Source organism: Mesoplodon densirostris, chromosome 14, assembly GCF_025265405.1.
Source record: "Mesoplodon densirostris isolate mMesDen1 chromosome 14, mMesDen1 primary haplotype, whole genome shotgun sequence".
Lineage (NCBI taxonomy): Eukaryota > Metazoa > Chordata > Mammalia > Artiodactyla > Ziphiidae > Mesoplodon > Mesoplodon densirostris.
In genome coordinates this window covers 20,710,822-20,723,171 of record NC_082674.1, presented here as the reverse complement: position 1 = coordinate 20,723,171, position 12,350 = coordinate 20,710,822, and the positions used below count along the sequence as shown (strand labels likewise).

At 35.5% G+C, this 12,350-nt stretch overlaps 1 protein-coding gene across 1 annotated transcript in view; it reads right to left on the bottom strand.

The window, feature by feature from the left end:
• Positions 1 to 214: 214 nt before the first annotated feature.
• Positions 215 to 12,350, bottom strand: part of RAB10 (RAB10, member RAS oncogene family) — a 76,646-nt gene continuing 64,510 nt past the window's right edge. The window contains exons 3-6 of the mRNA XM_060117388.1: positions 11,072 to 11,210; positions 6,960 to 7,049; positions 6,513 to 6,614; positions 215 to 1,997 (exon numbers count right to left, since the gene is read on the bottom strand). Coding sequence (XP_059973371.1) covers positions 1,914 to 1,997; positions 6,513 to 6,614; positions 6,960 to 7,049; positions 11,072 to 11,210 — 415 coding nt within the window. The 3' untranslated portion in view covers positions 215 to 1,913. The remainder of the gene's footprint in view (positions 1,998 to 6,512; positions 6,615 to 6,959; positions 7,050 to 11,071; positions 11,211 to 12,350) is intronic.

Sequence of the window (12,350 nt, the reverse complement as noted above, 5' to 3'; positions counted from 1 at the left end):
TTGAGAAGCTTAACATCATTTCATTATTATTTTTAATGGAAAATTAAGGATTATTTGGCAATGCTGCTTTTACTAGTAGTAAACAATGATAAAGTCAAGTGAGGCAAAAAAACTAACAACAACCACCAGTGAGGCATATAAAATCACTTTTAGGGCACTATCTGAAAATTCATGGATGTTCATAGCAGATACGTCCCTATGTTGTTTATGTGAGCCAAGAGGTCATTAAAATGCTATCCACGACACAAAAAGACTTTTCAATGGAAGCTGCTGTCCTAAACTCAGCCTCTGCTAGAAATGAATCATGCTATTCACAATTATTTCAACAAAGGTATCATCTTAGGATGCTAGCAGCATAGCAAACTTAACTTACCCTATCCTAATGATAAGCAATGAAGCAAAACTAGAAAAATGAAGTGAAAAAATGACAGGGTGAGAGAGAGCTAGAGTATCTTATCTTCACATGAAAAGCCTTTGTTGTCCTTTTTCCAAATCCATGGTGATACAAATTTTCCAAAGGGATGTGAAGATAGGACTTAAAATTAACAATATTCTAAAGTACTTCTAAATCTTAAGGTAAAGACAACTTAACACTGAAAAAATGTTCTTCAAAGGCCAAATCTCAATATATTTGGCAAACATGTTAATAAATTTCACTCCTCCTTCCCACCTTTTTGAAACAACCTTGATTGGGCTACCAAACTGCTAGAGGAGTTGCCAAAATGGAGACTATTCAAATTTAGGTTAAGAGATTTATTCTAGGAAAGTGAATAGGCTATACACCTAATTAGAAAGACAAACCACAACACCCTCCAAACACTAGTGCATGCAATTAACTCTTCCATTTCATAAACTCAGTGGAGAGACAGGAAGGGAACAAAGAGGGTAAGAGAAGAGGAACATGAAGTCGAACAGCAAATGAAGGAATCTGGGACAGAAGCTTTAGGGGAGAGAGAAAATGAGGGGAGGACACAGTTAACTGACATTTGATAACAGGCAGTTAGAATTTATCTTTCAGTTTACTTAGCAAGTTAAATCAGTGCTTTATGTTAAACTCGACAAACCTGCTAGTTTACCCCTTTCATTTTTAAATAAATCATACCACAGGGTGGTGGGGGAGAAGCAAATAAAGCAGCATGCAGGAAGAGACACAAGGAAAAAGTGGCCAAGGAAAAGAACCGGTGGCAGGAATAGTTTTAAATATAAAGGCCACTTGAAATGAGACTCCACAAACCAAAGCTATCATTTCTGCATTATCCTTTGTCCTCAGTTAACTACTTTGAAAATTACAGCCAAGCAAACCACAAACATTTTTAATGCTTTATGTTTCGATGATATGTCTCCTGCACATGCTTCCACCAAAACAAAAAAAGGAAGAACCAAAGAAGTTCCTTTCCACATAAGGCACAGGACAAAATTAACCCCATTTACATACACAAGGCGAAAATGAGTGTTTTCCTGGCTTTTGTTTCTTTTGCTATCACATGTCTATAGATTATAGGGACTCAAGCACATTATCCATGACAGAAAATTCCACTGTTGTACAAAATAAAATTGTTAATTCTAACTTTTATTCTTATACAATTTGCAGAATAGAGTTGAAATGATTGCTATAGGTTTTAATGTTGATAAGAACTGGACTATAATACAACTGAAATGCAGTGGTGAGCTGAGCAAGTACATTTAAAAATGAACTCACAGACATGATTTTTCTATACATTTTTTTGTTTGAAGAAAATTATAAAGTCAGCAAGCAGTCACAGATGAAAGAACAAATAAAACAGGTGGACTAGGAGTTAAAAGATGAGGAACAAAAATATCTGTTGAAGAGTTAAAAATGGACAGAGTGGTTTATTTTGCAGCAGGAAGAGAAAACAGGGTGGTGGATGGCAACTGATGGAACAGGAGAGCGTTCAGCAACATTTGCTCTTCCAGCCTGTCACGCCTCCTCCACTGCTGATATCTACGTTTTCACTGTTGGGCTCTTTTACAGGGGTCTGGAACAAACACACAAGGAAAGCAACCCGTGAAAAAACACTGCCATGGATAAATCAAGATTTAACAGCAATATTCTCATAAATGTTAATTTATGTAACAGTGCAATTACAGTCACATGAGATAGGTTTTCTCTCCCATGCAAAGTAAAGAAATGGAAGTTTTGTTTTTGATCTTCATTTTGCCTTTTTCTTCCAAGTTGTGAAATGTCTTGAGGCCTCCTGGCTTTCCTTTGTAGAACTTCTGAAATCTTCTCTGCCCTAACTCTTGTGAAGAGAGGTATATTATCTCCTGGCCTGACCCCTGAGTACTTAGTACTTAAAAAGCATCATCAAGCATATGTATAAAACCAATGTTGGATCATGTCTAACTTCAGAGAAGTGAAACAGCCCTTTTCTGTTTAGTTTTACTTGCCTTTTGAGATCGGAGCTTGTATTTCCATAGCATTGCTTTAAAAAGGCAATTTTAACCATGATACACTAACATTAAGTGGTGGAAATAGGGTGGGGCAGAATGCAAAGTTGTATATAATTCATGTTAAAAATGGATACAGAAAAAAATCAAAATGAGACACCAAAATGTTAATAGTAGTAACCCTTAGGTGGTGGGTTTATGAATTATTTTATTTTCCTCTTTGTATAATCCTGTATTACCCCAACATCCTAAATATTACTTGTATAATCAGAAGAATATACTATTTTACGTGGATAGCCTATACTATATGTATGAAAGCAGAATTCATTTTAGGGATAGCATACCTACAGTAACGTACACAAATCTTAACTGTGCTTGATGGATTTTTAATATATGCTGTGAAACCACCAGATCAAAATATAGAACATATATAATATGCCCCCAGAAGGCTCCCTTGTGTCCCTTTCCAGTCAGTACTACCCTCCTAAAGGTAACCAATACTCTGACTTCTACCACCATAGATTAGTTTTTTCTGGTTTTGACCTTCATATACATGGAACCATATTTTATGTATTCTTTTGTATCTGATTTCTTTTTCCTTTTACTCAGTATCAGCCTGTGCAATTCATCCTATGTGATTTATCCATGCTGTTGTGTGTGTAACAGTGTTCATCATGAATGGAATTTTAAAAGCTAGGATGTAAGTGGGAACTTATTTTCTCATGGAAACAATATAAAGTTAAGGTAGCTCAAGGGGAAAAAATTAAAATAATTTCTAAAACTCACATAGCCCAAGAGAGGCCTGCTGAAATCATACTGAGGTGAAATTTCTACTTGCACTTTGAACTAAGCCACCTAATCTCACTGCCTTACGAAATTCTTCTTTTCACTGTATGTTAAAGATGCAACTTTTGCATTAAAAAGGTCTTTGTGAAAAATGCACAGAAGAGAAATAGGCAGCTCAGCACCTGGCCACAGCAAGAAAAGCTGCATAGGAAGTACTCTTTCTCTGGGACTCCTGGGTGTGGGTCAGTTAAAGATATATGGGTGCTTATAGACAGGGAGGTCACTACATTTATTCAGTTAGCATATCACTCACAGTCCGTCCTTGCACAATTTAACTTAGACCCTTGAAACAGACTCTCAAAAAAAGGGCCAATAACTAAACAGCAAAAGTGGGCAAAAGAATAAAAAAGTTTACAGAAAAGGAAACACAAAGGTGCTTCTTAAACATATCTTTTAAAATGCTCATCTTATTCATAAGAGAGCTGCAAATTAAATGTGTTTTTCACCTGTCAGGTTGGAAAACATCTGAAAGTCTTATAGTTCACTATGTTGGCCAAGAGTTTGAGTAGACAGACATTCTCATATACTGCTGGCAGGAGTATAAAAGGGTACAGCCCTCAGGCAGAAGGTGGCAAGCATATATCAGAATTATAAATGTACTGTATGCTCTTTGGCCACTTCTGGGAATCTGTCCTTCAAATATACTTGCACATGTGTAAAATAATATAAAGATTATTCACTACAACACAGTTTATGAGATCATAAGGCTGAAAATCACCTAAATGTCCCTCATTGGGAAACCTGTTTAATTATAATAGACTACTCAAAAGAGTAGCACTCAGTTATTTTAAAAATGGAACTATTTTACTTATATTAAGTGCTAAACAGTGCAGAGCATGTTGCCTTACGTGTTTTTTTTTCTTTTAAAGAAAAGGGGGGGGAGGATGGGAATAAAATGTATATATATTCATATTTACTCATATATTAGTAACTAAGAAATTAATTATTGGTTACCCATAGGGTAAGGATGAGGAGTTGGGGGAATATAGTGAGAAACTTCTCTGTATGTTTACTCTTTTTATTTTAAATGTCTGAATCATGGGAATGAATTATCTATTCAAATAATTAAGTTTTAAATGTTTTAAACTGCTTTCATTCTAAAGTTCTTTTTTCTTTTATCAACTCAGGAGAAAAAGCAGTGCACAGAAGGTTGCTAGTCAGGAATCACTACTGTATTTTACATCTTTTAAAGCAAGTTTATGTTTGATGTTTTAACTCATAACTTTATCACACTGAAAAGTGCATGTATGTGTATGGGGAAAACATGCTGCCTCACAACTGGGCCTGCCTACCTGGGGAAGACTCTAGACTGAGATCTTTATTTATTGGTGCATCCATACCTTTTAACCTTTAATATGATAAGGAAGATCTGCCTCACTGACACACAAATTATATGCCTATATAGCACTATTTTTTTGAAATGCAAAGATTTGGAAGAAGATCAAGGGATATAATACAGAAAGAAGTCAGAAACAATGGAGAAGACCAAATTTCCAGAAAGAGAAAAAACACAGAGAACACGGGTATTTCAGTAAGTTTTGTGATAATTCCTATAAGTACTGAAATAATTTTTCACTGTAACCCACCAATCTCAGAAATACAAAGTATTATACTTCCCACCAATTAAAGTATTTTTCTATCTGTTATTCCCTTCATTTAATTAAAAATACAAATGTTTTTTCATAGTCTACCTAGTATTTTTCTGTTCTACTTTTTGTTTCTTACAGGAATATTTTAAAATAAAAATATATTTCCTCAAGGAATTCTAATGGGTTTTTACCTATATCCAGTTGTGTAAAAATATTTTTTAAATTGTTTTTATAACTTTAAAAAGAAGCAAGTTAAAATTTCAAAACAAAACTGTACATGAGGTAAAAGTGATTCTGTCCTGTATCCCCTTCCCCTTCCCACCATCACACTAGAGTACTCACTACTTAGAGTCTGGTATATATCCTTCCAGATCCTTATTTGCTAAGCATAACCAAATGTGTGTGTGTGTGTATGTGTACATGTGTTTTTGGTATCATATATAATTTTTAAAAGATCATTTATCACACATGTTATATCCTAACTTGCTTTTTATTACTCAATATATCAATACATTATAGATATCAGACATGATATGCAGGATGTCAGCAGATGTGGACAGGCACAACTTTTGTAGTTACTCTAAACAGCAATAAGTGATAACTGTTTTTTCTAGTTTGGACACTATAGTAAACAGATAGCTCTCCCCTCAAAAAAATTAAGTTGCTTGGTTCCTCAGAAATTTCATTAGATTTACACTTGATAATACCACCTCTATTACAGCTTAGATTTATATGTGTGTGTGTATGAAATTTGAGGGGTTTTTTTGGGGGGGGAATACTGATATCTCAAGTATAAAAACAGAAAGGTTACCAGAAGCAATTAAATTTTCTCCTATACAATGCTTGCTTCTCCTTCAGGATTGTGTCAGATTTTCTCTATTTTATTTGCATTTAAATATACCATAAGATTGAATGGAGAATTCAGGACTCATAATCTTAATTCATAACTGTGTATTTTATCTAGTCATTTGAGGGGAAAATATGAAAATCAGATTTCCCAATTTTGATACAAGTTACTTGTACTGGCAAATTTGGGGATTCACGAATTAAACACAGAAACTAACCTCGAGGTAAAATTCCCCAAGATCAATTTTCAGCTTTTTTTTTTTTTTTTTTTTACCTTACAGGTTGAAATGATTGGGTAAATGAAATTTGGGGGCAGACTTACTCTATTTATTCAGTATATAGTATATACATGCCCTTCACTGGCACATCTGAGAAACGACTATGTAGAAGAATAGTGATTTTGTACCAATAACTACATCATAGATTCACCTCTTATCTTAAATTTTTTATCTATGGGAATGCAAAGGATATATAAGAGAAATGAAACAGAAGAGCCGTAACACCAGGTACCAGACAAAAAGTTGGAAAAAGGAGTATGAAATTAGGCTAGAGACTGAGTACTGGAGCTCAGAATGTCAACTGTTAACAATGACTAGATCCTAGAGATTTCTAGATGGCTGCCTGTTCCTTCCAGTTCCTTTCTTTACTTTGGAGGATTATATATTGGTGATGGGTAAACGTTTAGAAACAATACCACCCAAACCCAATTTCTGTATGTAAATCTAGTACTTTAGAAAACATGAAATGTTCAAATGTGACACCAGGCACCTTAGCAGTTAAAAAAAAAAAAGAAAAGAAAAGAAAAAGAAAAAAGAAATTTACCTTTCGAAGGATATCTTCAGCTAATGTGAGGAACGCCTTTTCGATGTTTATATTTGCTTTTGCACTAGTCTCAAAAAATCTAATACCATGCTCTCTTGCAATCTAAAATAGAAGCAAAATATCATCATAGAATTATCAAGTATATAGGTTACCAAGTGATGACTTTAGCATCCTAAAGTAAACAGTAATATTATTCTAAAGGTAGTAATCTCAACTAGGTTATCTAAAATGCACAGATTATTTCAATGGGTCAAGACTCAAATGGTCAAGCTCCTTAGAAAACAAACAAAAATTCACTCAAATGATAAGCTATCATTTCCAACAGCATTTTTAAAAGGATGCGAATAGCTCAAGTGCACTCCACTACCACTAATGTAAAAACAATCAAATGCGACACCATCTTCACAAAGAAAGGGCAGCATATTAGTCTCATTCAGAGATTTTTACCTGTTCTCCTTTTCCTTTAGGTACAACTCTTTTATCATCCATATCACACTTGTTTCCTAGTAACATTCTTTCCACATCTTCATTGGCATGCTAAAATGAAATAAAAATTTAATTTACACACTACCATGAATTATGGCTTAATAAAAATGAGTTTATAGGAGGCTGTCTAGTTTCTAGAAACATTCTCAACAAGAGACGACATGCAAAAGATCTGAAACTGTAATTTCTTACACAGTCTAAATCCAAGCTGGATCACGATTTTAGATAATGTGTATTACCCTATAAGAAACCTTAGTTTAAAATTCTATAGAACCCTTAGAGTCTCAAAAAGTCACATTGCTAGGGGAGTCCATGCACAAAAATCAGTTGAAAATAAATGTTGCTCCACTGAAATCCTAATGAAATCTTTTGCACAAATAGGAAAATCCATCTCTAAAATTCATGTGGAATATCAAGGGACCCTGAATAGCCAAAACAATCTTGAAAAGAAGTGCAAAGTTGGAAGATTCACACTTACTTCCTGATTTCAAAACTTACTACAAAGCTACAGTAATCAAAACAGTGTGCTCCTGGCGTAAGGACAGACATGGACAAAAAGAACAGAATAGAGATACCCGAAATAAACTCTTGAGTACACCATCAAATGATTTTCAACAAGAGTGCCAAGACCATCCAATGGGGGAAAGGACAGTCTTCTCAACAAATGGTGTTGGGAATACCAGATATCAACATGCAAAAGAATGAAGTTGGACCTTTAACTTACAACACCATACTCAAAATTGGATCAAAGACATAAATAGAAGACCTAAATCTATTAAACTCTTAGAAAAAAACATAGGGAAAAAGTTTTATGACCTTGGAATTGGCAATGATTTCTCAGATATGACACCAAAAGCATAAGCAACAAAAAGAAAAAACAGATAAATTGTACGTCATCAAAATTAAAAACTTCTGTGTGTTAAAGATCACTATCAGCAGAATGAAAAAGCAACCCATGGGATGGGGAAAATATCTCAAATTGTCTATCTTTGGCCCAATGCACCTTTCCCTGAAATATCCCTGCAGCAACACAATTATGTTCTCTGGACACCAAAAGTAATTTATGAGACTTGGTTTGTCTTAAATTTGAATCCATCATATTATTTCCACCAGCCCCATCCTCACCTGGATACCTTCTACTCATCTCTTCAGGTCTCAGCTTAAACGTCACTGCCTATTTCAAGACTGTTTGGCTATTCTGGGTACCTTGAATTTCCATATGAATTTTAGAATCAGCCTGTCAACCCCCACCACCATCCAAAAGAAGCAGCTGGGATCCTGATAGGGATTTCACTAAATCTGTGGAACACTTTGGGCAGTACTGCCATTTTAACAATATGGAATCTTCCAATTCATGGACATGGGATGTCTTCCCAATTATTTAGATATTCTTTAGTTTCTTTTAACATTTTATGGTTTTCAAAGCCTTGTGCTTCTTTGGTTAAATTTTTCTTATTTTTTCTTTTTGATGCTATTATAAATAAAATTATATTCTTAATTTCATTTTTTGATTATTTGCTGCTAATGTATATAAATACAACTGATTTTTGTATACTAATCTTGCTTCCTACAACCATACTGAACTTATTAGTTCTAATAATTTTATTTTTTGGTGGAAGTGTGTGGACTCCTTAGGATTTTCTATATACAAGATCACACCATTTACAAATATAATTTTACTTTCCAATCTGGGTGCTCTTTTTTTTCTTTGCCTAAATGCCCTGGCTAGAACCTCTAGTACAATGTTAAACAGCAGTGGCCAGAGCAGGCATCCTAATCATGTTGATTGTAGGGGAAAGTATGATGTTGTCTGTGGGATTTTCACAGATGTCTTTCAGATTTTGCCAAATGGTTTTTTTTGCGTGTGTCTGTTGACAAGATCATATGGTTTTTGTCTTTTATTAATACGGTGTATTACATTATTTCATATGTTGGATTCCTAGGTAAATTTCTCTTGACCATGATATATATAATCTTTTCTTAAACGTTGCTGGATCAATTCAGCTGTTAAAGTTTAAATTTCTACAACACATTAAAAATTAGACAAAGTCAATCTCTTATATATCAGAAAAACAGATTTTTTTTTTAATGGCTGGGTTTTACGTATGTTAGTTCTCATGCTGGGAAACTTAAGCCATCCAGCCTACCAAGTTAAATGTATGAGCCTGTGGTATAATAAAAAACATATTTTTGGTCTTTGTTCCTATTCCTGGCACAGTGCTTCTAATTTCCTGAGTGATAGGAGCGTATTTTGTTATTCATAACAAGCCTCTTTCTGTTTACCTAAATTTATGCTAATAGAGGACTCTCGGCAGGGCCTTTACAGAGTTTCACAATGGAGGCTGGTCACCAGAGGAACCAAACACCGAGGGTTGAGACTTTTAACCCCCACCCGCCACAAGGTGAAGGGGCCTAGAGATTAGGGTCAATCACCAGAGGTCAATGATTTAATTATCATGACTATGTAACGAGGCCTGCATTAAAACCTGGAAACAATGAAGTTAGGGTATCTTCTGTGTTGGTGAACACATCAAGGTGCCAAGAGGGTTACATGTCCAGAGACAGCCTAGAAGCTCTGCATTCTCCAACCCCCATACACTGTCTATGCATTTCTTCCATTTAGCACTTCCAGAGTTGTGTCCTTTATAATACAATTGTAAGTATAGCTCTTTCCTGAGTTCTGTGAGTCATTTTAGCAAATTACTGAACCCCAAAATGGGTCATGGGAACCTCCAAATTTGTAGCCAAGTCACACAGAAGTGCAGGTAGCCTGGGGGGACCCAGGATTTGCATTCGAAGGAAGAGCAGTCTTGTGGGACTGAGTCCTTAAACCTGTGGAGTCTGACACTAAGGCTAATTAGTGTCAGAACAGGATTGAATTGTAGGACATCCAGTTGATGTCACAGAATTGGAAAATCAGTTGCTGCTGGAACACTGCATAGTCTCTCTACATAAATTGCTCTTATTACACATGCTACTTAGCCAAACAATAAAATAAAGGCTAAGGAAATTTTAAATGGAGGCTTTGTCTTTGGTTTCAAAATCTGTCTCATTAACAGATTATTAAATACTAACAGACTTCCTGTAGCAACGGAAAAGTCAGTAATAAGCCCTTAGGATTGTTACCATTGAAGATATTATTATCTTTGGTCTAATACTGGCTTAAGACTTGGTCTTTGTGTTTCCAGCCTAAAGTTGCTTTAAAGAGGTTTTTTATTTTTGGCCGTGCCACACAGCTTGCGGGATCTTAGTTCCCGGACCAGGGATCAAACCCGGGCCCCTTGCAGTAGAAGTGCAGAGTCCTAACCACTGGACCGCCAGGGAATTCCCAAGAGTTAGTCTTAATGAAATTCAAAGCATAGAAGGTAGGAATAAGACATGAAAAATAATTCCAACAAGAAGCTACCTATGCTGCAGCACAGAAACAGACATGCTTTGACACACTACCTTATAAAAACTGACATCTTCACGTGCAATGATATGGCACTATTTTCTTGGTTAGCATTTTACTGTATTAGTACTCTGTATCTTTCAAAATGCCTAGAAGTGATACAGTATTTACATAACATAAAAATACGTTTTTATTTATTTATTATTTATTTTTGGCATGCCACCTGGCTTGTGGGATCTTAGTTCCCTGACCAGGGATTGAACCCTGGCCACAGCAGTGAAAGTGCCAAGTCCTAATCCATGGACTGCCAGGGAATTCCCAAAAATACATTTTTAAAATTACTATTGAAAATGTAATTCATTCATTCAATAAAAATTCCCCAAGAAAGAATTCATTTAGACAGGTGTGTAAAACCACTGGTAGCTTCTATTTGGGGCCATCTTACAAGATGGCTGTATAGAGTTTCTGGGTAATCTGGTAATTGCCTTGGATGGGGTTCAAAACAGATCTGCCCAAAATTTTAAGAAAAAGGTAGGCAAAAAATAACATTACCCTGTAAATAAGTAGAAATATTCAACACTAATGATAGCAAACACTATAAGATCAACTGGAATATTTATTCTTCTTAACCAAGCACACAAATGTGTGTTTATGTAGGGTTTACGCAATTTCTAGGTCTTACCTCATCTATGTTTCTAAGCCATTTGCTGATGTTTTCAAAACTTTTACCATTGGTGATGTCATATACTAGCATGATACCCATTGCTCCTCTGTAGTAGGAGGTTGTGATGGTGTGAAATCGCTCCTGGCCTGCCGTATCCCTGAAATAAACAGCCAATAATTTGCACTGAGCATTTGATATTACTAAGTTCTAGATAAAGGGCAAAACAGGAGAATAGTTTGGTAAAATAGAGATTAAAATCCACTATATGACACAGAACAAAATAAAACCACCACTCATTTAATTCTTAAATAGTAAACAATTAAGGTTATTCGTAAACATATATATGTGCAAATACTTTTTAGTCTAAGGAAATTAACAACCTACCAATACTGGATGAAAATCTGAAAGGGAAAACAGTACAAAGTGACATAAAATTCTTTTTTAAGTTATTTAAAGACAAATACCAGCAAGTGTGATAAAAACTCTTGGAATTCCATTTATTTAGTGATCTAGTTCCATAATGTAATACAAAAGCTTGTGGAATTTTTAGAACATTAAAGGACTACACCATAGTACAGCCACATTTATCTGTAGAATTGTTTACAAAAAGTTGTAAAGATAACCTCATTTATAAATAATAGGACAGAAATACGTAAATAGTAGTATTTTTCAAGCCAAAGATTTAAGATATTTTGCTCCTGTAATTTTTCCCTCATTTGCATCACCAATTTCTTTTTATGGATCATTATAATTAGCATATGTACATGTTTAAGTCTCTTCCCCCCCCCCTTTTTATAAATTTATTTATTTTTGGCTGCGTTGGGTCTTTGTTGCTGTGCACGGGCTTTCTCTAGTTGTGGCGAGCGGGGGCTACTCTGTTGTGGTGTGCGGGCTTCTCATTGCGGTGACTTCCCTTGTTGTAGGGCACAGGCTCTAGGCATATGGGCTTCAGTAGTTGTGGCATGCGGGCTCAGTAGTTGTGGCTCGCGGGCTCTAGAACACAGGCTCAGGAATTGTGGCACACGGGCCCAGTTGCTCCGCAGCATGCGGGATCTTCCTGGACCAGAGCTTGAACCCGAGTCCCCTGCATTGGCAGGCAGATTCTTAACCACTGCGCCACCAGGGAAGTCCCTCCCCTATCTTTTCTAAAAAAAGCAAAATTCAAACAAACAAAAAACCCCACTCTCAACCCCACATCCCTCCAACTAACACTGCATTTCTCTGTTCCCGTTCCCAGCAAACTTCTTTTTAAAACTTTTGTTTTAAAATAATTATAGCCTCACAGGAAATTTCAAAA